The 25684-nt window shown below is 37.0% G+C and overlaps 2 protein-coding genes across 12 annotated transcripts in view; both read right to left on the reverse strand.

The window, feature by feature from the left end:
* The window catches only part of THSD4 (thrombospondin type 1 domain containing 4), a 630174-nt gene extending 609716 nt beyond the window's left edge, over positions 1-20458 (reverse strand). For 2 of the 6 annotated variants that reach the window (XM_079915159.1, XM_079915164.1), the window contains exons 1-5: positions 19943-20458; positions 12944-12977; positions 11591-11781; positions 3765-3925; positions 2236-2362 (exon numbers count right to left, since the gene is read on the reverse strand). The gene's annotated coding sequence lies outside the window, so the exon portion shown is untranslated. Of the gene's footprint in view, positions 1-2235; positions 2363-3764; positions 3926-11590; positions 11782-12235; positions 12256-12943; positions 13101-19942 lie in introns of those variants that run through there. The other 4 variants (XM_079915163.1, XM_079915161.1, XM_079915162.1 and 1 more) reach the window with 4 other exon arrangements.
* Positions 20459-20578: 120 nt separating this feature from the next.
* LRRC49 (leucine rich repeat containing 49) overlaps positions 20579-25684 on the reverse strand; it is a gene marked incomplete at its 5' end in the record, with an annotated part of 129588 nt that continues 124482 nt past the window's right edge. For all 6 annotated transcript variants that reach the window (XM_079914108.1, XM_079914112.1, XM_079914109.1 and 3 more), the window contains one exon: positions 20579-21280. In XM_079914108.1, the coding sequence (XP_079770234.1) occupies positions 21077-21280 (204 nt within the window). In that variant the 3' untranslated portion in view covers positions 20579-21076. The remainder of the gene's footprint in view (positions 21281-25684) is intronic.

The following is a 25684-nucleotide window of genomic DNA, read 5'->3' on the forward strand; positions in this document are numbered from 1 at the left end:
AAGCTGTTACAGATCCTCTCTCCTGATGTTCTCCCGCCCTTGTGCGTGGGCCACAGGGGAGGCTGGGAGTGATGGCACAAAGTACTTTTTCTGTATCTCCTCAGATAATCATCTCATATTTCTCTTGTAGTCCTTAATATAGTGATTTGCACTGTTTAATTTTTCAAATGTTAAACCAACCCTACATTCCTGGAATGAAATCCTCTTGGTCATGATGTATTATTTTTTCATGTATCAGTGGATGTGATTTGCTAAAATATTGTTAAGAATTTTGGTATCTATGTTCCTGAGGGATTTGGAATTGTAATTTTCTTTCTTATAATGTCTGTTTGGTTTGGGGATCAGAGTAATGTTAACTTAAAGTCTGAGTTGGGAAGTGTTTTCAATTTTCTGGAAGAGTTTATTTAAAATTAGTTTTCTTTCTTAAATATTTGATAGAACTAGTGATGTCATCTGAGTATGAAGTTTTTTTGGTGGGAAGGCTTTGAAGTAAAAATTCAGTTTCTTTAATGGATACAGGGCTATATGGGTTATCTATTTCTTCTTGAATAAGCTTTCATTGTCTGGGTCTTTCAAGGAATTGGTCCATTTCATTTAAGTTGCTGAATTTATGTCTGGAGAGTTGTTCATCATATTCCCTTTTATCCTTTAAATATCTGTTGAAACTGTGATTACATCACTTCCTTCTCCTAGTGTCTTCTTTTTGTCTTAATCAATATGACTAGAGGTTCATCAATTTTATTGACTTTTTTAAAAAACAAGTGTTACATTGGTTTTCTCTTCGAGCTTGAATTGCTCTATTTTTACTACTTTTTTAATGTGGAAACTCAGGTCATTAATTTGATACCTTTCCGACAAATTCTAAGCACTAATTTACTAGCATCCTACAATATTTGATATGTTGTGTTTCCATTTTCATTCAGTTCAAAATGCTTCCTGATTTCACTTTTGATGTCTTCTTTGATCCATGGGCTATTTAGAAGTATATTAGTTTCTAAATACTTGGAGGTTTTTCAGGTATTTTTCTCTTGTTTTCTAATTTAATTGCCTTGTAGTCAGAGAACATATTTTGCATGAGTTGAATTGTTTTCAATTTATTGAGGTTTGTTTTACATCCCAGAATATTGTCTTAGTCAATATTCCCTGAGCACTTGAAAAGAATGTGTATTATGTAGCTGTTGGGTGGAGTGTTCTATAAATATGGTTTACCTTTATGGTTTGGTTTATGGTGTTATTCAAGTCTTCTATGTCCAAACAGATTTTCTACTTGTTCTATTAATTATTAAAAGAGGATGCTGAAATCTCTGATTGTAATCGTAAACTTGCCAATTTCTCCTTTCAAGTCCATTAGCTTTTTACTTGATGTATCCTGATCCTCTGTTACTTGGTGCAAAAAACATTGTTATGTCCTTCGATGAAATGACCCTTTTATCACTATTAAATGATAATCTTCTTTATCCCTGCTAAGATTATTTTCAATGACTTCTACTTTGTTTGATATTAGTATAGCCACTCCAGCTTTATTTTGATCAGGGTTACCTTGGTATTCTTTTCCATTCTTTTATTTTTAATCTATTGTGTCTTTATATTTAAAGTGGATTGCTTGTAGGCAGCATATAGTTAGGTGGTGTTTTTTTGTCCAATCTGACAATCTATGCCTTTTAATTTGGTGCTTATACAATTTGTACTTTATGCAATAAGTCATATGCTTCTACCTCACTATTTGATTTCTATTTGTTCCATCTGTTATTTGGGAATTTTTTCCTATTTTATTGACTTCCTTTGGATTAATTGAATATTCTTATGAACCCATTTTCTTCTCCTTTGGGGACATTAGTTATAACTCTTTGTTTTGTATACAGTAGTTGTTTTAGCAGGTGTAGTAAACAGCTCTAATTATCACAATCTACTTTCAAATAGTAATATTCTGGTTACATATATGCACATAAATGTATAGATGTACATAAATGTATATAGATGTACATAAATGTATATAAAAGAGTTTCACTCTGTGTCTACACATCCTACTATTAACCAAAGACTGAGCTGGTTTCCTGTAGTTCTCTCCTCTATGGAACTCTGCCTCCACAGCTTCTAGCTCCCTCAGACTCCCAGAACTCCAATCTCTGCTCCTCAACTCAGAGAGAACACTGTGCTCTGCTTGGGAATGCCCTACACACTCTGCTCTCCAGAATGTACCTCCAGGCAGAAAGCTACAGTGATGGGAGGACTCACCTCATTGGTTTCCCTTCTCTCTGGAATCACAGGCTTCATCTTCATATCATCCTATATCTTAAAGCAGTTGCTCCACATATCCTGTCCAGTTTTTCTCATTGTTTAAGGCAGGAGGGTAAATCTGGTTCTGAGATATAGTTTTAATATTGTTGGATTAGTTTAATGAATATTTATGGAGGATTTTTGCATGCATTTTCATAATTGAACATGACTGTATATCTACAGAGGGACATTTCACTTATAAATATAAATACATACATATGTGTATATAAATATATACATGTGTATGTGTGTGTGTGCATTTCTTATCCAGTTTTGTATTCAGTTATACTAGCCTTTTGGAAGTTTTTGCTCTTTCTCTATCTTCTTGACTAAAATTAGGGGGTGTTTCTCAATTTCTTTTTTTTTTATTAGTCTCCCCCTCTCCCTGGAGCCTCTTTAGATATGTTTTTTTTTCTAATCCCCCACCTTGAAATTTTAATACCATAGAAACACTGTGTATCTGTTTATGAACCGTGACCCTTTGGAGGACCACAGTATTTTAATACCTAAGATTTTTCCCCTTCTCCCCAAACCAGTGGATTTTGATCCCTTTGAGAATACATGAAGTAGGGAATTACCTGTTCCTTACAAGTTTGTAAAGCTTTCATCTAAAAAACTTTCTGGGCTGCAGCCTTTTGGAAAAGGAAATCTTTGATTACCATTTTGCTTCTTTAATGCTTACTGGCCTGTTTGATATTTATATTTCTCCTTGGGCCAATTGGGAATTTAATTTTCATCTCAGAAATACAGAGTTGTTATTCAGGCAGGACACACCAGCCTGGCAACCAGACAGAATGCTTTCTGATTGGCACGTGCCCATCCTGATTAGCCAGCACCAAGCTTTACTTGTTGCTGAGTTATTTAAATACTACCATGTAGAGCAAAATCTATTTCATCTACAATTTCAAATATATTAGGCTATAGTTTTCACAATATTCTTTTATTATTTTTAAATGTCTTATGCATCTGCAGTTATTCCCTTTTTATCATTCTGCATTTTGCTTTATACAATCTTTTTCTTTCTTTCTTCCCAGAAGACCATCTTATCTTTTCAAAAAAATTTAAATATCAGCTTTTAATTTTACTGATCTTCAGTATCGTTTGTTGTTACTATTACTATATCTTGTATTATTACTGTTTTCTTATTCTTTACTTTGATTTCTGCCCTTAATATTTCTTCCTTTCTGATTTCTTTAGTTTTGCTCTAATTTCCATTTTTTTTCTTCTTGAACTAAACAGCTCATTAGTTTTCAATCTTTCTTGATTCCTGATACATGTATTTAAATTTATAAATTTCCCTCTAAATATTGCTTTAGCTATGTCCATAAATTTTGGCTTAAAATACTTTCAGTTTATTCTGTTTTCTATATTATATTCATGAATTCCTTTTTAATTTAAAGATTCTTTAGTTGTATGCAATTTCATTTCTAGACTTAAAGGATTTTAAAAAGTTATTATCAACAACTGTGAAGAATCTTGGATTTTACCTGCTTGTAAGGTACCAAGGTAGCCAGTCAGTTTCAAAAACAATGCCGGAAGACATGAGACTCCTGGATCAAAGACAAATGACTTCATTTTCTCATTGGTTCCCCTTGCCTCCTAAGTCCTACAAGAGTGATGCATATATGGGTCCAGGAGGATGCTGCACCTGTAGTAGGTTTCAGTCACAGTTGAAGGACCCTGAGATTAGGAAACTCCAATCTTTCATAAGGGGGTATAAGCCAACCTACCCAATCTTTGCCCCACAGGGAGACATTACCTTCTTTTTACTAGAGAGCAAACACACCTGCCCTCTGCCATGGAGGGAGATGCTATCTTTTTCCAAGGCTGTTTGTTACATAAACATCCTTGAAAAGGTAATTAAAAGCTGACAATGCCTCTGCTCAGAAGACATACAGAAACACAAGAGACCTATGGAGAATCATCTCCCAATAATTATTCTTTTGTAATTTATTTCTAACATAATTGCACTGTGGTCAGAGAATATAGTCTGTGTGGTATTGATCCTTGGGACTATTTGTGGAAGCTGGGGAAGTCTAGGAATGAGAGCATCACACATCACAGAACCTGCAGACCAACTCCATTCCCAGTTCCTTCACCAGGCATTGCCTCCATTCAGAGAATCTTCCTTAAATTCCTGGGAAAAAGGTTATCTCCAAGAGGAGATAAACTTCTTAGGTTGCAATCCATTGTCACTGAGGGTATGGAGAGGAAGGGAAGGAGGAAGCAAATGCCGTAGGGCAGCTAGATGTTATACACGTGTTCTCACCAGATTCTCAACTTGGGAGGGTCTTAAAGCTACCCTGATATTCTCCCCATCTCCCCAACCCTTCCATCCCCTCCATATGCATAACCGGTCTGCTCTTGCTAATTTCCAGTCCATGGAAGTGATGGGGTCAGAAAAACATCCCGCCAAATCAACGTAGGGGATAAGTAACAGAAAATTCACCTGCCATAGCTACACCTACTGCTCCACTATGTCCCCATCCCAGACTGCCATGAGCTTCTACACCAACTCACAACTGTCTTTGGTCTCCTTGTGGCCTTTTCAAAGTTTTGATGTTAGTTCCGCAGACTCTGCCTTCTCAACTCCTCTATTAATTCCTTAACTCTGGCTGCATATTAGCTGGAACTGTGGAGTATTTAAAATACCCTAGTGCCCAGATTCTGCTTCTGAAGATTCTGATACAAATGGTCCAAGGAGGGCCCCTGATTATCAATAGATTTTAAAGCTTCCTGGGTAATTCTAATGTGCAAGAAAGGTTTCCAATTTCCTCTGGGATGATTTAGGGGAAGGGACCTCACAGCCCAGGTTTCTAAATTTTCCTGTCAGGAGCAAGAAACTTGTATTTTGTTTAATGTTCAAATTACTGAACTCATATACCTAATAAAAAATATTTTTAAAACAAAGTATCTTGAAATTTTAAACTGACTATAGTTTGATTAATTTCTCCTATATCTTTTAAAATGCATTTGCAGATTTATTATGGCTGATTTTTTGAACACTTCAAATATATAAAACTTTCACAAATGCAGTGACTACAAAGCTTATTATTATACTTACACTTGAATGTATTCTAAAGCCTCAGAACAATGGACTTATTCATTTCTTTGATAATTTATGTGCTTGTTTTATACCTTCTGAGGGGATATTAGTATACTTATTTTAATATCTTCCTAGGGTTTTAGTAATATATTTTTATTCCTTCCCAGGGGTGGAGTAATATTACTAGACCCCAAAGAAAAAGTATCCGTGCTCAGCCCAGCCAAGGCAGCAGAATCTGGATTACTGGCTGATCCATTTTTGGTCTGGGTACAAGACACATCATCAGGCTGCAATAACTTCTGGCCTTACTGCAACATGATTTTTAAGGTCACACCTTCACTTGCGTTTTATTTTTTTAAAACCTGATGTCTTTCAGGAAATAACATACTTTTAAAGTCTCACTTTGCCAGAGTTACAGAACCCAATATCCTATCAGTATGATATATTGACTTGGTCTGTTACCTTTTTAAAGAAATATGTATTCCTTATTGGTGTTTTATTAAAATGAGTAGGACCATCTAGTGGTTTCACTTCCTGTAAGATGAGGCATTGGGTCTGGGTTGTAGCTTCTTCCTCTTTGGGACATTTGACTAATTCATCTTTTTGGAAGACCCTGTTGACCCTTTCTTCTACTTGGTAATTTTGTGTGATCACTGATCCTGATTAAGTGTTGGACTTTCTTTCCATCTAAATTATATGTTAATCTCATACCAACAAAACCAGTCTGTCCTCCTCTTGATAGAGTTCCTGTTTTTTCCCTAGATTATTGGTTTGCTCATTTCCATAGCTTTTTTTTTCTCAGAAACAAATATGCACATATATATTTATGCATTTCTATACAAAACAATAATTAACAAAATATCCATATATAAATAATAGCCGCTTGTTAAAATCCATTAACAAGAAGCAAATCCATAATTGGTTATCCATTTTTTGATTACAGCTGTATTTTTGTACTCATTATTTTAACTTTTCTCTTTTGAGAAATATTATGAATCCATGGTCTTTCATGGGCTCAACTTGCTCCAAGTAACCATAATAACAATAATATTTTGTGCTCAAATTGTTGCAGCTTGGTCAATGGGAACCCTTAAATTGGGTCCTTTGGCATTCTCATATTGACCCTAACATTAAAAAAAAAATCAGATTCTTGCTTTCTGGTGGCAACAGGATATTCCAGTCTCATTCTGATCGTTCTTTTCCCTTTCCCAGCACAAAGAGCCATCTATTCTCTGGGCAGTCCTGTTTTATTTTTTTAATTGAAAAAAGTATTAGAATAGTGGGCATGGGAGGACACATATGAAAGACGGGCAAAAGTTTCAACACTGCTGTAGAGCCACTTGCACTGGAAAATGCGACTTTAAAAAATAAACTATGGTTTCCAGTGATTTTTCAAATATATATATATATTTATATATTTAACATCTTTATTGGAGTATAATTTCTCTACAATGGTGTGTTAGTTTCTGCTGTATAACAAATTGAATCAGTTATACATATACATACATCCCCACAGCTCCTCACTCTTGCTATTATATTGATGTACCCTACTTTTCTTATAGTAATTGGTATCACCTGATACCAAGACTTTCTCCCCAGTAACAACAGTTCTATAAATATACATGCTCCTAACATGGTCTAAGCACTAGCCCTGCTTTGAGGAATTCACAGTCTAGTAGGAGATAAGCTGGATGTAACATGTCTCTCTTCTTCTTGCCATAGGATCTTAGACATCGCTTGTCAGAATATCTCACTTCTCTTGGCACATAATACTCCTGAGAATAATTTGATGGAGATTGAGATCAACACAGAGATTTTAAAAAATAGCCATAGAGGTCTTGGAAGATTGAGATACACAGACAAGTGGCTGGAGACACTCAGAAACAAAGACACAAAAACAAGGACAGGAAGAGGTGAATGGAATGAGAGGGAGGGAGATGTGTTCTTGTGATGAGAAGTGTGGGAAAGAGAGAGTACTGAGAGAATGGAGCAGGAAAGATAGCAAGAGGGTTACAGCAATATTTGAGACAAAAAATAAAGGGAGAAAAATAAATGACAGATATAGAAAAAATGATTAATTTTGAGAGAAGATTTACAGCAAGATATGAGAAGCAGGGAGAGACATGAGGACAGTAAAGGAAAGAAAAATGGTCAGGATGAGAAAGAAAAGTAGAGAGAAGCTCGCTCATACTATTTCTTTCCCAGACCATAAATACAAGCCACAGACTCACCGATGGAAAAAGCCAGCAGAATTTGAATGGTTTTAGCTGAACTCATATTAAGAAGTAAGCTCTATGTGGGGGAGCTACATATTTCCATTCTCAGTTTTGCTTGGGCATTGGTCATTAGGCTAAGTTACTTATTGTTTGCCTACAGCATCTTCATGTTCATCTTGTTGGCCATCTTAGGCTTTGTAAGCTCAGCTACTAGATTTAACTTCCCATAATTCATGAGTTGGAAGATCTTTGCGTTCTTACATTCAGTGCTGGGTTTAGCTGAAAGTCAAAGGTCTCACTTGCCCCACGCATGGTTGATCAACCCTATTCTGTCACCATTTCCATCATTGTCAGCCGGCTACACCACAGCGCAGAGGCCAGAAGTGTGATTCTTACAAATACTTAAAGCCTTCAGTCTCTGCATCAAAATTTCATAAAATGCTCCATCACTAGCCACTTGTCCCTTCCCATAGTCCAGTTTAATAGTCTCTACACCACGTGACCAGCACTTCACAGAAATTTGTTGGAAGAATGGCTACCCAGTTCTGCTATTCCAATGTCAGCCAGGGGAGAAAGGCAGAGACCTTAGACATTTGAAAATGCATCAAGTTAGCATTTTAAAAGCTGATGGCCAAAACTTTCCTTGGATTCTTCTCCTCATTCTCTTGTTGCGAACCCTTTCTTCTTGTTAATATGGGCTTATATCACCTGGGGTCTGGGGTCTGCCCAGGTTGACTTTCTTATGGCGGTGAGACTAAAGTGGACTCCTTTCCAGCCTGCAGGGATAGGCCAAGTGACTCATGGCTCCAACGTCAGCATCTACCAAGCACTGGTCCCAAAATTTGGTATGTATAAGAGTTATCTGGGAGCCTGTTAAAAAGGCAGGGATCCACTCGCAGGGATTTGGTCTGAGGAAAGGGGATGGGGACAGGCATCTGAATTATAAGACCCCCTAATGTGATTCTGATGTGGGCCTCCCTATGCCATTTCTCGAGAAACATTGCCCAGAGTAATGACAGTAGGTCTTTGCTTACATTTTAGAAAGTGTCTTGCCAATCCTGAACCCAGTATGACCCTCTGCTTGTGTCAGGCACAGGTATATCTAAGTCTTCAAATCTTCTTCCCGGACCATATATCCTACTGTTGCCATCTTCAACATAAGTTCACAGCCTGGATACACTGTTAAACTTGACTTGCAGAGTTGATGTAAACTCATTATGAGCGCCACATATTTTTTAGGATAGGCAGTCTACTCTTTTAGTGTACAGTATATTCCTATAAATCTGCTAGAAAATCAAAAGTTCAACAGAAGAATTTATATACTATGAGGGGCTTTCAGTCTCAGAGAGTTAAAAAAATGATAAAAATTCATAGTAATATCCTACCTTTTAGATTCCATCTTTGATGATATTTCCAGCATCTTGTACATGTTCTTTCCATTTTGTTCTTTTCTTGTTCTTTATTGCACTTTCGTCATTTTTAATCATTTCCATCTTTGACTCTATCATAGTACCTGTGAGATTTTACTTCTTATCACTAGTATCAGAGTTACATATTTTTTCCTTTTTCCACTCGCTCTGCTGTGCACATGTAGTGATGTTTCTAAGACCGAACAATTGGTTGCCAGGCATGGCCACCATGAGGTGGCTTAGAACGTTCTTTGCCTGGCTTATAAAAATCTGAACTTTGTATCTGGAAGGTGCATAGAGGTGTCAGTGCAAAGGGCTTAAAAATGCAGGATGTAAGGATATTAAAAGTCTGAAGCTGAGGGCTGTCTCAAAAATGAGAAACCAGTTTAAATGAAACTGGTTTGCTATACAAAGTGCAAGATAAAGCTTTATTACTCATCCATATATTTTGCTAAATATGCTGGATTACAGCAATGAAGACTTGAAGACAAGGACCTTACAGACTGGTGGAGGAGACAGACAGGTAAATTACAAGTAAACTCTATAAAAGAAATACAGGGTGCTGTGTGTACATTCATAGGGAGCCCTCTCACCAGAGGAGGCTGAGTATGGTTTAGCCAGTGAAGAAGGTAGAAAAAAATGTCGCAAAATATCTAAGGCTTTAGAAACAAGAAACAGCATGGTATTGCGGCAAATTGTAGTTTTCAAAATGGATGTAACATTATTTCCCATTCCACATGCTTTTCTTGACAATGTGACTTTGATGTTCCACCAGATTAGAGCTGGATCAATGTGATTTCTGATCTCAGAGTGATGCTATGCAACTTCTGAGGCTAAGTCATAAAAGATGATAGAGCTTGGGATGCTTTCTCTTGGAACCTAGCTGCCATGCTATGAGGAATCCTAATCAGCTACTTGTGGGTGTTGTGGGTGACAGCCCCAAGGGAAGTCCCAGTCTAGCATCAATCACCAGACATATGGGTCAATAATCCTTCAGATTGTTCCAGATGCCAGCCTATGCCTCTTCCTTCCTGCGGTCCCAGACATCAGTCAGCAGAGAAAAAGTTCAGCAGTAGAGAGGGCTTCAAGCATCGTTCCAACAGGACTCTTCCAGTCCTCTTTAATTTATCAGCAATCCCTTTTGGGTGTGGGTGATTTCTTTTACGATATTAAAGAGCTGCAAGAGTTCCAGACTTCAGATTTGTATATCTTGTATTGAGAACAAGAGAGAGACAACTCTCTTATTCCCAACCATTCAAAGCATAAAGCAAAACAAAACAAAACAAAATTGTACTTCTCTCTGGTTGGCCCTACTGAACCAATTACTGATGCTAGAGAAATTCCATATGTTGATTGGCTTAAATCTGATTCACTGCACAATGACTGTAGCAAGAGATAAGAGACTATGTTAACCAGCTTTTGTCAATCAAGGCTCAACCCTGGAGCAAGGAAGTGAAGTTAATCCCACCAACCAAAATTCTGCTGCACTGCTGGAGGGGGATATTTAAAAAACACATCTATGTGTATATTTTTCAAATCACTTTCTCTAGACCATTGTTGGACCCCAGCAGTTTAAATGAGTGGGCTGCAGATAATCTGGTAGTTTCAGAGAGGTCAAAAATACTTTAAAAATTGTTTAGCTATCTATCTATCTATCTATCTATATCTATATATATATATTCCACAAATTTAGAACATAAAATTATTTTCACAGAAGTATAGACATATTCCTATATTTTATTCTTAAAGATTATCCATCTTCCAAACAGTTGTCTTCTGCTGAAAATCAGTCAATAGAGTTCCTCTGGGCTAACGTAGCTTCCCACCATTCACACTGTACTGTCTACTTGACTATGAGCTTTATGAGACCACATCTATTATTGCTCACTTTTATATTCTGAGCTACAGCACAATGCCTGGTATATACTCAATATACTCATAAGTACTCAAATAAATATTTGTTGAATGAATGTTTCCTTAATTTGCATATTTCTCATTTCTATTATAATGTATTTAGCCACAGTTCACAAAAAATGGTTTATTGGTCAAGAATAATGATGTATATACTAAATTAATGCAAATTATATAAATTTAAATAGTGAGCTGATTCCAGTGTAAATAAAGAATGAGAAAATGAATGTGCTGGGCATATGGAACTGTGTAAAATGATGATTTGACATGAACAGATGAAATATAAAAGTGTGAATATGAAGGACAAATGTACATGATTAAGTCTATATAAAATTTGGATTTTATTGAACTGGTGGTGCTTTTACCTCTAACTCTCAATTCATTGTTCATTATAAAACTATCATATATACATGTTCTAGGGAAGTCATTCAAAAAATAGAAAGAGTGTATAACTTCTAAATCCATATAGAGAAAATTATGGTTAAAAAATACCCATCATTTAAGATCCAATAATACACAATAATTCAAAAGGAAGCAATTAAGGATGAAAAAACAGAATGAAATAAAACATGGAAGAGGTGGGATAAGTAAAAGCACAAATTGAGGTGGTTAATTTAAACCCAGTTAATTTTATATTACAGTAAATGCAAAAGAACTAAGTTCACATTTAAAAGGCTGGATTGTTAGACTGGATAAAAATATACATTATATGCTGTTTAAAAGAAACACACCTGGGCTTTCCTGGTGGCGCAGTGGTTGAGAGTCCACCTGCCGATGCAGGGGACATGGGTTCGTACCCTGGTCTGGGAAGATCCCACATGCCGTGGAGCAGCTGGGCCCGTGAGCCATGGCCGCTGAGCCTGTGGGTCTGGAGCCTGTTGCTCTGCAACAGGAGAAGCCACAACAGTGAGAGGCCTGTGTACTGCAAAATAAATAAATAAATAAATAAATAAATAAATAAATAAAAGAAACACACCTAAAACATAAGGATATAGAAAGGTTGAAATTAAAGTATACAAAAATATATCATTCAAATTGTAAAAAAAGAAAGCTGATGTAGCTATATTAACATTGAAGAAAATAGACTTTAAGGCCAAAGAATTTCTAGAGATAAAAGAGCTATCTCATAATGTCAAAAACATCATCTCACTAGTAATATATGTAAGTTTTTAATTTTTATACACTTAATAACATGCCCTTAAATGCATAAAGAAAAAAATAATAGAATACAAAGAGAAATGGATAAATCCAAAATCTTAGTCAGAGATTTTGAGTCTTTCAATAATCGATAGAGTAAGCAGGAAAAAAAAGATAAATGATTTGAACAACATACTTAAGAATTTTGACCTAAATTGATATACAGATGTTATAGTCACCTTTCAAAACTGAGATAGACTCCTCAATCAAACTTTGGTTCAGATGTTGATACTGGTGATACCACACACATATCAATAGGACATGAAAAGTTTTATTATTCAAATAATGGGCCAAATACTTGGAAATTGAACAACAAACTTCTAAATAACCTCCAAGTCAAAGAATAAATCACAAGGAAATTTAGCATATATTTTAAAGGGTATAGCTCTTCTTCTGTTTTTTTCAGAAAACACAGTAGATGGGAACACTTTCCCACTAGTTTTATGAGGCCAACTTGACCTTGATACCAAAACCTAAAAAAGATGCAACAGGAAAAATATTACAGACCAGTATTCCTAATAAACATAGACACAGACACCTTTAAACAAATTTTGGCAAATAAAATCTAGTAATATGTTAAAGGATATCATTATATTATCCTAGTAATAATGCAAAGCTCATTTAACCTTTGGGAATCAATCAGTGTAATCAATAACATTAACAGGATGAAGGAAAAGGGTCATATGATTATTTCAACAGATGTAGAAAAATATTTTACAAAAGTCAATATTCATTTATGATAAAAAGCTTTCTGCAAACTAGGAATAAATGGGAATTTCCCCTGTCTGACAAAGGCTATCTATGTAAACCTACAGCTAAACTTATTATAGTGAAATATCGAACTTTTACTGTAAGATTAGGAATAAAACAATGATGACCACTCTTACCATTTCTTTTAGACATTGAGCTGGCAGTCTTAGCCTGTGCAATAAAGAAAGAAAAAAAATAGAGGGTATAATAACTGGAAAGGAAGATGTAACATTGTATTTGAAGACAAAATGATTTTTGGAAAATCCTAAGAAATCCACAAAAGAATTTATCAAAATTAGGAGAGCATGGTTACAGGATACAAGATCAATATAGTAGATTCTCATTATTCGCTGAAGTTTTATCCTATAAAGATGTTGTGAACACTGAATTAGCAAATACTAACATTTGCTCCTAGGAAAAATGCAGGGTTACGTTCTCATGAACCTGAGTAAAACACTTTGGACAGTCAATCAATAGGAACCTTTTTTTTTAATGCGTGCTTTTGTTTAAAGACATCTTTTAAAAAATATATTGTTGATTCAATAACATTGAACTCATGGCCAACAGCATTATAACTCATGCCTGAACAAAGCTTATCTAACACATGTATTTTTCTTCTTAGGCACATCACAACCATCTTGTGCTTAGGAACACCAGAGAGCAGTTCAGCACTACCTTAGGGGACATTTTAAACAGCAACATCACCAACAGAAAAGATAAAAATGCAACAAATGTGACACTAAATATACCATGAAAAGGACACTTGTTTACATTATGACAACTAAAACAAGAAGGCAGAATGTTGCCTTCTGACCTCAGCTGGGAGGTGTGTGTTGGTTGACTTAAATTTTTCATCACCCTGCTCATGTCTGTGAATGAACATGAAAGCACTGTGAGTATTGACTTCAGGGTTACAAATATCCTTTAGCAAATAGGTGAATTTGTAAATACAGAATCTACAAATAATGAGGATCAGCTATATATAAAAATAAATTGTATTACTATATACTAGCAAAAACAATTGGAAGTGAAACTTTAAAATATAAAAAAGTCATAAATAAATTTATTTCAGAATAAAATTTAAACTGAAACTTACAAAATTTTGCTGAAAAAGTGATCTAAATAAATGAAGAGATATCTCATATCCATGCATTGGAAGATTCAATATATTAAGATATCTATCTTCCCCAATTCATCTATAGAGCCACTATAATCCCAATAAAAATGCCCCAAATCTTTTTCTTTGTAGAAATTGGCAAGCTGATTTTATTATTATTATTATTTTGCGGTACGCAGGCCTCCCACTGTTGTGGCCTCTCACTGTTGTGGCGTCTCCCGTTGAGGAGCACAGGCCCCGGACGCGCAGGCCCAGCGGCCATGGCTCACAGGCCCAGCCGCTCCGCGGCATGTGGGATCCTCCCGGACCGGGGCACGAACCCGTGTCCGCTGCATCGGCAGGCGGACTCTCAACCACTGCGCCACCAGGGAAGCCCCTGATTTTAAAATTTATATGGAAATGCAAAGACCTAGACTAGCTAAAACAATTTTGTAAAATAAAAATAAAGTTGAAAGAACTACATTACATGATTTGAAGACTTACTACAGAGCTACAGTAATCATGACAGTATGGTATTCATGTAAAAATTTTTAAATGGAAAAGAATAGTAAGTCTAGAAAGAGACCCACACATATACAAGTCAATTGATTTTCCAATAAATTGCTAAGACAATTCAATGGGAGAAAGGAACTTTTCTGTACCAAGTTATACAGGAACAACTGGGTTTCCATATGGAAAAGAAAATGAAGTTTGACCCCTACTTCACAGTATTCACAAAAATTAATTCAAGGAAGATAATAGTACTGAATGTAATAGTTAAAACTATAAAGCCTCCGGAAGAAAACAGAGGAGAATATCTTTGCAAACCTTGGGCAGGCAAACCATTTTAGAGAGAACATCAAAAAGCACTTGCCATAAAAGAAAAATCAATGAATTGACTTTATCATAATTCAAAACAGAAGTATTTTACCTAGAACAAATATAGAACCCATACAAATCAATAATAAAAAGACAATTCAAATTTTAAAAATGGGCAATAGACCTGAACATTTACTTCACAAAAGAAGAAATAAAAAATGACTAAAAAGCACATAAAAACATGATTAACACCATTAGAGGGGCTTCCCTGGTGGCACAGTGGTTGAGAATCTGCCTGCCAATGCAGGGGACACAGGTTCGAGCCCTGGTCTGGGAAGATCCCACATGCCGCGGAGCAACTAGGCCCATGAGCCACAACTACTGAGCCTGCGCGTCTGGAGCTTGTGCTCCGCAACAAGAGAGGCCGCGACAGTGAGAGGCCCGCGCACCGCGATGAAGAGTGGCCCCCGCTCGCCACAACTAGAGAAAGCCCATGCACAGAAACGAAGACCCAACACAGACAAAAATAAATAAATAAATAAAATTTAAAAAAACCAAACACATCATTAGACATCAGAGAAAATAAAATTAAAGCAACAATGAGATGGCTGAAAAAGCCACACTAGAATTGTTAAAAATAATAAAGGCTCACAACAACAAATGTTGGCAAACATGTGGGGCAGTTAGAACTCTCTATACATTGCTGGAGGGAGTGTAAAATTATACAAACACTTTGAAAACATGTATGGCAATTCCTTATAAAGTCCAACTTAAAACTATTCTTTGACCCAGTAGTTCCACTGAACAAAAGACTTGTACAAAATGTCTTTCTTCATAATAGCCCCAAAGTTAGAAACAACCCAATAGAATGGATAAACAAATTGTGGTATCTTCACACTATGCAATAAAAAATTATCAATTTCTGATACATAAAACAATATGAGTGATTCTCAAAAACATATGTTGGGTAAAAGAAGCCTGACACAAGAGTACATACTGTATTGTTCCATTTACAGGAAGTTCTAGAAGAGACAAAATCAATCAATGGTGAACGAAATTAGAAAAATAATTGCTCATGGGGAGGGCAAGGATAGACTAGAAGAACTTTTCTCAAGTGATTGAAATGTTTTATATCTTAATTGGATGTTGATGATATTTTCAAAATTAATCAGATTTTACACTTAAGTGCATTTCACTGTATATAAATTTCACCTTCAAAAAAAGGTCTTGCATGGAAGCAACCTAAGTGTCCATCGACAGATGAATGGATAAAGAAGATGTGGCACATATATACAATGGAATATTACTCAGCCATAAAAAGAAACGAAATTGAGTTATTTGTAGTGAGGTGGATGGACCTAGAGTCTGTCATACAGAGTGAAGTAAGTCAGAAAGAGAAAAACAAATACCATATGCTAACACATATATATAGAATCTAAAAAAAAAAAAAAAGTGGTTCTGAAGAACCCAGGGGCAGGACAGGAATAAAGATGCAGATGTAGAGAATGGACTTGAGGACATGGGGAGGGGGAAGGGTAAGCTGGGACGAAGTGAGAGAGTGGCATGGACATATATACACTACCAAACGTAAAATAGATAGCTAGTGGGAAGCAGCTGCATAGCACAGGGAGATCAGCTCGGTGCTTTGTGACCACCTAGAGGGGTGGGATAGGGAGAACTGGAGGGAGACGCAAGAAGGAGGGGATATGGGGATATATATATCCGTATAGCTGATTCACTTTGTGATACAGCAGAAACTAACACACCATTGTAAAGCAATTATACTTCAATAAAAGTATTTTTTTAAAAAAAAGGTCTTGAACAATCTCTTCTCGGCACAAAAGCCACCATCAAGTACACACACATACTTCACGTTAACACATCAGATTGCAAAAATTAAAATCTAATTGTCGGGACTTCCCTGGTGGTCCAGTGGTTAAGACTTCACCATCCAATGCAGGGGGTGCGGGTTCGATCCCTGATCGGGGAGCTAGAATTCTACATGCCTCGCAACCAAAAAAAAAAATTAAAAAACCCAAAACATAAAATAGAAGCAATACTGTAACAAATTCAATAAAGACTTTTAAAAAAAATCTAATTGTCATTGAGTATGTGAAACAACTGTATTCTCTGCTTGTGGGAGTGTAAACTGATAATGACTTCAGAAAGCAATTTGACAATATTTAATGCAGTTGAATGTGTACATATGACCCAGAAACTCCACTGCCAATTGTGTACCCCCAAAACTCAAGACATGTGAGCACATATATTCAAAGCAGCATTGTGTGTAATAGTTATAAACCAGAAATCACTCAATGCCCCCCAACAAGAAAATGGATATATAAATCATGCATTGGTCATACAGCCAAATATCAAACAGCAGTAAAAAAGAAAGTAGAATTACTCCCATCAGTTATGTTTCTGGGTAGAGCTGCTCAGAAACAGAATACTGAATGGGAAAAAAATATGCAAAAAATACATACTGCATGATACTATTTGTATAAAATATGAAAATATAAGTCAATTCAATGAAATCCCTATGCATGTATGCATAAATAGGAATCGTATGAAAACATGAATGAATGATAAGCATCAAATTCAGGATAGTGGTACCTCTAGGGAAAGAGGTACACAGAGGCTCCATTTCTACTTGTGATGTTTTATTTTTAAAATCTGAAGCAAATGTGGAAAAATATTAATATCTGTTATGCTTGGTGGTGGATACAGGGTATTTATTTGACATACTATTCTACCTGCATTTCTGCATGTTGATATATTTCAAGATAAACAAAGAGAAGAAAGAAGTCAACTCTCTGATAACTCAAGCTTAGAGAGACTGGTGTAAGGAATCAATAGTTTCATTGTCTCCTGAAGAGAAACTGTAAAGTATTTCATTGCCCAAAAATATAGGAGTAGTTTATTCTTTGGAGTTGGGGTATACTTTAGCTCATTTATTTATCCTTATCCTCTTTCCAGAAAGGATTTGAGGTAGCTTGTAACAAAAGAGACATACAATGAGCCAGGAAAACATAAACCTAAGTAGAAAATCAGGATCAAAGATAACAAATATTCCACCAATACTGGTTAACCACAGTCACCGCGATGAAGTTTCAAACTTGGCTCGGAACTTCTTGGCAACAGTAACCATTCCATCTCCAGCTGACCCATAAAAGCAGGTTAGGAAAACTAACCTTTGTTCTTCAAGATTTAACTTAATACTCTCCTGAGCAGTATCTCTGTATTCTATTTTGCATTTTTGCCTTGCTAACTAGCCAGGTTCTTCTTTTCACTTCTTTTGTCCTTCTCTCCTTTCCTTTCTCTTCCTTTCCTTTCCTTCCTTTCTTTTCATTCTTTCATTTATTTTACTCAGATGCCAGATGCTTAAGACTAATAGTGGTTATGAATGCAGGTCCTACCTACTATATAGTGGCTGAAATACCCTTGGGTGAGGTTTTTAACCTCTCGAGCCTCAGTTTTCTAATGTTCAAATAGGGGTAATAGCACATGTATATCACAGTGTGGGGAGATTAAATGAGACAATGCATGTAAAGACCTTAGAATAATGCAAGATGCCACCCAATAAATCTTAGTTGTTGTTATGATTATTATTAGTCAGTGGAGGAGAATATGAATCTACTGTAGTCCCTGCCCTCGTCAGGGGTAGATCAGGAGCAGGGTAAGGTTTCACTGTCTCACGTGCCAGGCCTTTAGTGGAGTGAAGTTCTGGAAGTGGGGAGCTGATACCAGCACCGTCCTCAGACAGTAGCACAGTTAGCTAGCCTCAGCTCCAACAGCACACTTAGCAGCCATCCCCAGATGTAACAGCACATGTAACAACCTAACTGCTGAACCAGAACATGGGGGACAGTATCTCGCCAGATGGCACAGCCTGGACATTTCTGCTTTTGAGGCGATATTCTGTTTCTGCTCGAGATCCCTTTTGGAAAAAAGCAATCCTTCAGAACATACTAGCCTTGAGAGTCTCAGACTGTGGGCTGTGCATCTCGCCCCCCTTCCCAAAGATCCTGGAAAGTACCAAGTAGAGATGACAACTTGTTCCAGGGATCACCAGTAGCAACATAGGGCCCTCAGTTGATTCCAGCCACAGTAGACCCAGGTCCCCTTGTCCTTTCATCTGGGCGTAATTCTCACCCAGCAACTCCAGCAAGCATGGGTTGGGAGGAAGCTTAGCTGCAAGGGACAAGAATTATATGGGAGGACACAGCCAGTGGGAGTTTGGGACCAGGCAAAATAAGGATTCAAGTAGTAGACATCAATCGGTATGAGGCAGTGGGGGTAGTCAAGAGGGGGCTCAGGTACAAAGGGATGAGAGACCAAGTGACTAAAGCTTGGGCATTAAGGAGGTTTGGTTTCAGGAACGAGAAGGCCAGAAGCAGGTGGTCTGGGCAGAGGCAGCAGTGCATGTAGGCTTTCTGCCAAGTCAGCGTGCGCTGACCTTCGGTTCCTTAAATACCCAGGAGGATTGCGGAGGGCCAAGAATTCATGTGAATGTGAGGGTCAAGTCTCTTTAGCATCAGGGGTGGGAGGGTTAGGGGAGGAGAGGCAGCATTCAGGAAGCTAGACAGGTCATTTCTGAAACAGCCAGGCATTCACGTGCCTGGCCTTGAGCGAGCAACCATTCCCCACATGCCTGAGGAGTCACATGTTCTTGCCTCTCCTATTTCCTAGAAGCCCACGAACAAGATATTCTTATTTCTCATCTCAACATCACCCTCAAGGTAGGTCTCATTTCTCTACTAAATAAGACAGAGACCCCGGGAGAGATCACCCTTTACCAGACAGATGAGAGATGGTCCATAAGTTTCAATTTAGAGACAGAGGATTATCAGCAGACACTGAGTTCTTCCTGTCCTGGGGCACCAACTCTGTGGTTCGACCTGTTTCTAGAAGAAGAACAGCTTCTTTTACTGGGTGGTCGCTTTGCACCAGGCATTATGATAAATGCTTTAAATGCATTATCTCATTTGATCCTCAGAACAATCTTATGAGGTAGGTACTATTATGAGGAAATTGAGGTGCAGATGGGTCACTAAACTGGGAGCTGAAGTGCTGAGATGCAAACCCAGGACCGTGAGACTTAAAAAGGCTACGTTCTGAAACATCATGCTAACCTCCTAAACTTCAGCACTCCTTCTTGGGGGAGGGTGACCACGAGCTCTTAAGGATGTAGGCCTTTCTTAGAACTGCAAAGGCAACTTACCTCACTTCCTTCCGAGCATTTCCGTAGGACTTTGTTGTCCCGTAACTTCTGTTCTCGTTTTCCCACATCCTGGTGGTCCTGCTGTGATAGGGTTGCCTGGTAAAATGTGACCAAATAGGAGAATTCCTAGTTATTGGCCTGTAAGATTGTGTTTCTAAAGTTGTATCACTTCTGGCTATGGTAATGGGCTCCAAACACCCTCCTCACCAGCAGGAAGTATGACAACACCTGGCTTACATCTTATTTACCTGTTTGACCTTCAACTGGAATTAGAAAAATTAGAAACTTTCACTCATAAATCCCGAATAATTTTGAGGTACAGGTATACATGCCTACCTAAAAAAAGAGCCTTAGAATAGCTAACAACAGAAAGAAACACCATTCAGAGAAGCAGACTTAATGATTAGTCACCACATTTTACATACACTCAGGATCTCCTAAGAAAAAGCATTTTCTTCCTGCTCCAGTTTTGACTCATTTTCATATCTTCTGCCTATAGTGACCCCCCAGGACCCCCTTTGGTGTCCTGAGGATGCATCTTTAGAATAATGAGGCCTCTTCCTATATAAGTGAAGAGAAGGGCTCCCACTCAGCTAAAGAGAAACATAATAAATATGACAATTCTGACCAGATTAAGGAGGCAAACACATTTTCTTTTAAACTAATTTATTAATAAGTTTATTCTTCACTCATAAAAAAGAACATATTTTTGGCTTTGAAATAATGACATAAAATAAAGAGGCAAGTAACTAAAAATTATCAGCTGAAAGTAGATAGAAGCAACTCATGCTGAACCATGAGCAAACACTACGTGCTTTGGGCTATAGCAGGGGCACCAGTCAAAAGCAAGAGCTGAAGATGCGGGGCCCATTCAAGGCCCAGGCTATCTCTAAAGACTGCTTAGTTCCCAAAGATTGCTTGGTCAACATACACAGGAAATGACTCCTCCCTTTCCCTCTCTTTCCTTCTTTTCTTCCTAACCTTTAACTACAAGAACAGTAGGCAATAATGCTTTGACGCTAGTCTTTCTAATTTGTAGGATAGCGTTGTTGCTGTTTTAACATGTTTAACCTGCATATTTTCAACCTTCAAAAACATAAAACTGCAAAAATCAACTGTAACTAAAAGCCATTTCTATTTTTGGTCAGTTATCTGCTGTAGGCAAAGCTTCATATAGGAATTTTTATTGCGGATCTCCATGACTGCGTCCCTAACAAGCTCAATGAACATCTGTGGCCAAAGCTTCTGCAAAGCCTCATTTTTCATGTTGATTTCTGTGGCTTCCTTCACAAGATCCTCGATGTACATCTTGCAGAATTTCTTTTTTTCCTTTATTTCCTGTTAAAAAAAAAGAACATTTTACAGTCAATCATAATTAATCCCAAAACCAAAGCAACAATTACCTGAACCAGAGAAACTTGAAATAATCTATTCTGACCCCCACCCCTCATAGCAGGAAGACTTTCCTAGACACTCTGGACACAGAGCTCTGCTTGAGTAAAGACAGCAACTGGGAGCTCACTTCTCTCCAGTCCACTCCCACCTCCGTGGGACAGCTCTGTTAAAAATGAATTTCCTGGCAGCTGTAGGAAGAAAACTTCCAGGTGAACTAATGTGAAACCCATTTGCTAATTGTGGGGGGAAATAAAGCTTTTAAACTACAGTTAAGAAAAGTGTTTCTTTATTGGAATCACTGGATCATAACAACTATTTCTTCATCAACAGACTTTCTCCTTTCTCAGTGAAAGTAGTTTACTTCGCACAAATTAACTGAATGCATAGATTCATGACTTCTAGTAGTAAATATATCAGGGCACTGAGGCTGACACTCTTAATTAGTATGAGGTCAGTTAATATCCATATACATATTTGAAATATCCATACTCTGAATTCACTCTGTATTTTAGGAAAGCATGTAGTGATGCATTACACTGACTTATGTGGCCAAGACCATTTGGACAAAGTTGGGGAAAAGTGTACAAGGAGGAGGAAGAGGACATATATACAAGCCTGGGACCCAGAACTTGGCCTTCAGAAGAGACAGTGTTCCCACTCAACTTCTGGGTCTGGCAGTCTGCAAATGAAAAACCTGGGTTCAAAACACAACAGAGGAAGTTTTGGGCCCGAGGCTACTGGGGCACTGGGCCTCGATATCATCCTAGAGGCTGAAACAAAGCCATTTTGATTAATGCAAAAATTCAACATTTATTTCGGCTGTTGATACTTTGAGTATCTAGGCATGATGATGGAAAGTGTCATAATATATATGGAAAAAAATCAATGGAATAGATCAGATAATCAGAATTATAGAAGAGGCCATTCACATAAATGGAGGAAGAAAGAAATAATAAACGTCAATGAGTCAATAGGTTTAACTACTTGGAAAAGGATATACTGAAACCTCCAACTCAAATCAAAACACCAAAATAATTTTAAAATAGTTAAATTTAAAATATCAACAAATGTTGCCATTAAAATCACACTACAGAGATTTGTAATCACAAGGAAAATGCTTACATTATAATGTTAAGTGGAAAAAGAAAAATACAAAATGAAATTTTGATAGAGGTTGGGTTACATAAGTGTATGTATTTGTCAAAACTTAGCAACTGTACTCCTAAGATTTACATTTCATTGTATATAAATTTTACCTCAAAATAAGAAACTATATGAAATACTAAATTCTAATGATCTGCATGCTGAATTATTTAGGGAGAGGTGTGGTAATGTGTGCAATTACTTTAAAATAAATTTTAAAAATAAGGTGGACTGTTGATGGATAGAGGATGGGTAAATGCATAGATAAGTGACAAAGCAAGTACACTGTACAGTACAATACTAAGAGTAGAATTTAGGTTTGGGTATTGGGTGTTTACTGTAAAATTCTTTCAACTTTGTTGTATGTTTGAAATTTTCATTTAAAAGTTACAAAAATGTATAGAAAATTAATAAAAAAATATACTGAAGTGTCATTAAGATTGTCTTTGGGTATTGAGACAATGAGTATTTTTTGCTCCTTTTTTCTATTTCTCTTCCTTTTCTAAATTTTTACAATTTATAAAACAACGAAATATGTTTTAGATTCTTGATTAATTAATATAAATTAATGGTGAGTCCCAAGTGTCACTAACTTCCTCTAACAGAGGCATATTTTGGAAATTTTCCTATGACATATAAGATTTCTCTATGTAATCACTCACCATTCAGGGATTAACAATGGCCTACACATGTTAAAAGCTTAACTGAAAGAAATGAAACAGTAAATAAGTGCTGAATGAGATGTTTAGATGGCAAATACAATCATTGTTCAAAGAAGCGAGAGCCCTTTGTGCTGGGGTGGTCAAGAAGATTTCAGGAAACAGCATGATATACTGTGAAGGAAGCCAAGGTCAGGAATCAGAAGGTCTGAGTTCTAGAGGCAGTTCAGTCAGGATCTCACCATGTGAGCCTCAATAGTTCACCTAAGTTTCCAGTTTTCCTTACCTGTCTAAGAACATGACTGGATTCTTTAAAGTCCCTTTCAGCTCTCCGTCCATCTTAAATCTTTTTTTTTTTTTTTTTTAAGATGTTGGGGGTAGGAGTTAATTTATTTATTTATTTTTGCTGTGTTGGGCCTTCATTTCTGTGCGAGGGCTTTCTCTAGTTGTGGCAAGCGGGGGCCACTCTTCATCGCGGTGCACAGGCCTCTCACTGTCGCGGCCTCTCTTGTTGTGGAGCACAGGCTCCAGACGCGCAGGCTCAGTAGGTGTGGCTCACGGGCCTAGTTGCTCCGTGGCATGTGAGATCCTCCCACACCAGGGCTCGAACCCGTGTCCCCTGCATTAGCAGGCAGATTCTCAACCACTGCGCCACCAGGGAAGCCCCTTAAATCTTTTTTAGAATGAGTCAGGAGGTTGAATGAACAACTACCAAGCAACAGAATTATACATGTCATATGTATAATGAAAGGGTCTGCTTACCCTGATTTGTGAGAAAATTACTTCAAGTAATTCCTTTAACAACTCAGGATATACAGAGGAGAGACAATGAGCACTTTGTGTTGCAGTGATTTAAATATTTTTTAAGAAGTGGTGAATGCCAGGTTGTGAGTCGATAGAAAGAGATTAAGGGACATGGGCAAGGTCTTTCAGGCAATAAATAAGTGGTGGAATCATGGGCTCAAATCCAGGTCTCCTAATGGTGTAGTATTCTTTCTATAATGTTATGCGGCTTCAGGTTTTTTCTTTTCCCTTTGATATTTCTCAAAACAGTAGTCAGCGTTCGCTGTCTTTACTTCTTGATTGCTTGTTTACTGCTCAAACCACTTTCATCAGGACTCTGCTTATATGACTCCACTGAAACGATCACTGTTTTGACTAAAAATGACTTCTACTGCCAAATTTATCAAATTTTTCCCCTCTAGTTTGTACCTTTGGGATTTTAGAAAATCATAGCCTACCCAATCAAGGTCATAGTTTCATCTGTTTTTTAAATGAGAACTTTAAAGTTTTGCTTTTCATACTTGGGTTATTTGATATGGAGTTAATTTTTCTTGTGTGGTGTGCAGTAGGGGGTCTGTATTTATTTCTGATTTGATATTCCATTTCCTCAGTAGCATTTATTAGATAGTCTGTCTGTACTAGTCTGCAATACCTGCTATCTGTATAAAGTTTTCCTATATACGTGGGATAGTTCTGGCTATTTCGTCCATGGGTCTATGTATCTATTCCTATACTGCCTTAATTACTACAGCTATCTATCCAATTTCTAATTATCCTATTTATTGAGTTGAAAAAATTAAGGTCAGATGTTGAATTGTATGAAATGCCTTTTGAATATCTATAGAAATAATCACAAATTTTTACCTTAGATCTATTAATAATTTACTGATATCGAATATTTCTCACATTCCTAGACTAAACCATACTTGGCTGTAATGTTTCATTATTCATTTAATGTTCTGCTGTATTTTGCTTGATATAATTTTTTAAGGATTTTTGCATCATCAATATTCTTAGGTATTTGGTCTGGCTTTTCTTTTTCTGTGCAGTCCTGGAAGGTTTGGATTCAATGTTACACTGTCTGACTTTAAAAAGTGAAAAAGTTTTCCTCTTTTTTAATACTCTTGAACAATTCAAGAATTATTGGAATTGTCTGTTCCTTAAAGAGTTGGTAGATTTCTCTATGAAACTGTTCTTGTTTTGCAAGCAGCTCTTTGATATTTTTCTAAATGTCCTTTATTGAAATCAGTATTAATTTTTGACTCCTAGAACTGACTGCTTTCAGGAAGACAGGACTCATAATCCTGACAGCTTGGCTTTCATTTTCCCTCTTTGCAACATCAGGAAGCTCCTATTTGCCAAGGGATTAAATTCAATCTCTTTCCCCTCTTACTACCTTCCCAGTCTCATCTTCTAACACCATCTACCTCAGTCTCTGTGCTTCAACAACAGTGAACTGCTTAAAGTTCCTGGCCCTCTTCTTATCTAATTTATGCTTCCATGTCTTTTATTCATACTGTGCTATTTCCTAGAAATGCCCTTTTCCCTTTATCATATAGCTATATTTTATCCTTTAAGATTTCAGGAAGCTTCTTCTCTAGAAAGCCTCTCTTGACCAAGATAAGCTATCCCTCTTCTACTCTCTTGATGTAGTGATTTACATTTATCCCTGCACATGTCTATCACCCCCATTAGAATGTGAGATCCATGAGGATAAGCACAGTGACTTCTTACAGCCCAAGTATTACGTGCGATCAGTGCT

The sequence above is a fragment of the Stenella coeruleoalba genome (genome assembly GCF_951394435.1).
Source record: "Stenella coeruleoalba genome assembly, chromosome: 2".
Taxonomy (NCBI): domain Eukaryota; kingdom Metazoa; phylum Chordata; class Mammalia; order Artiodactyla; family Delphinidae; genus Stenella; species Stenella coeruleoalba.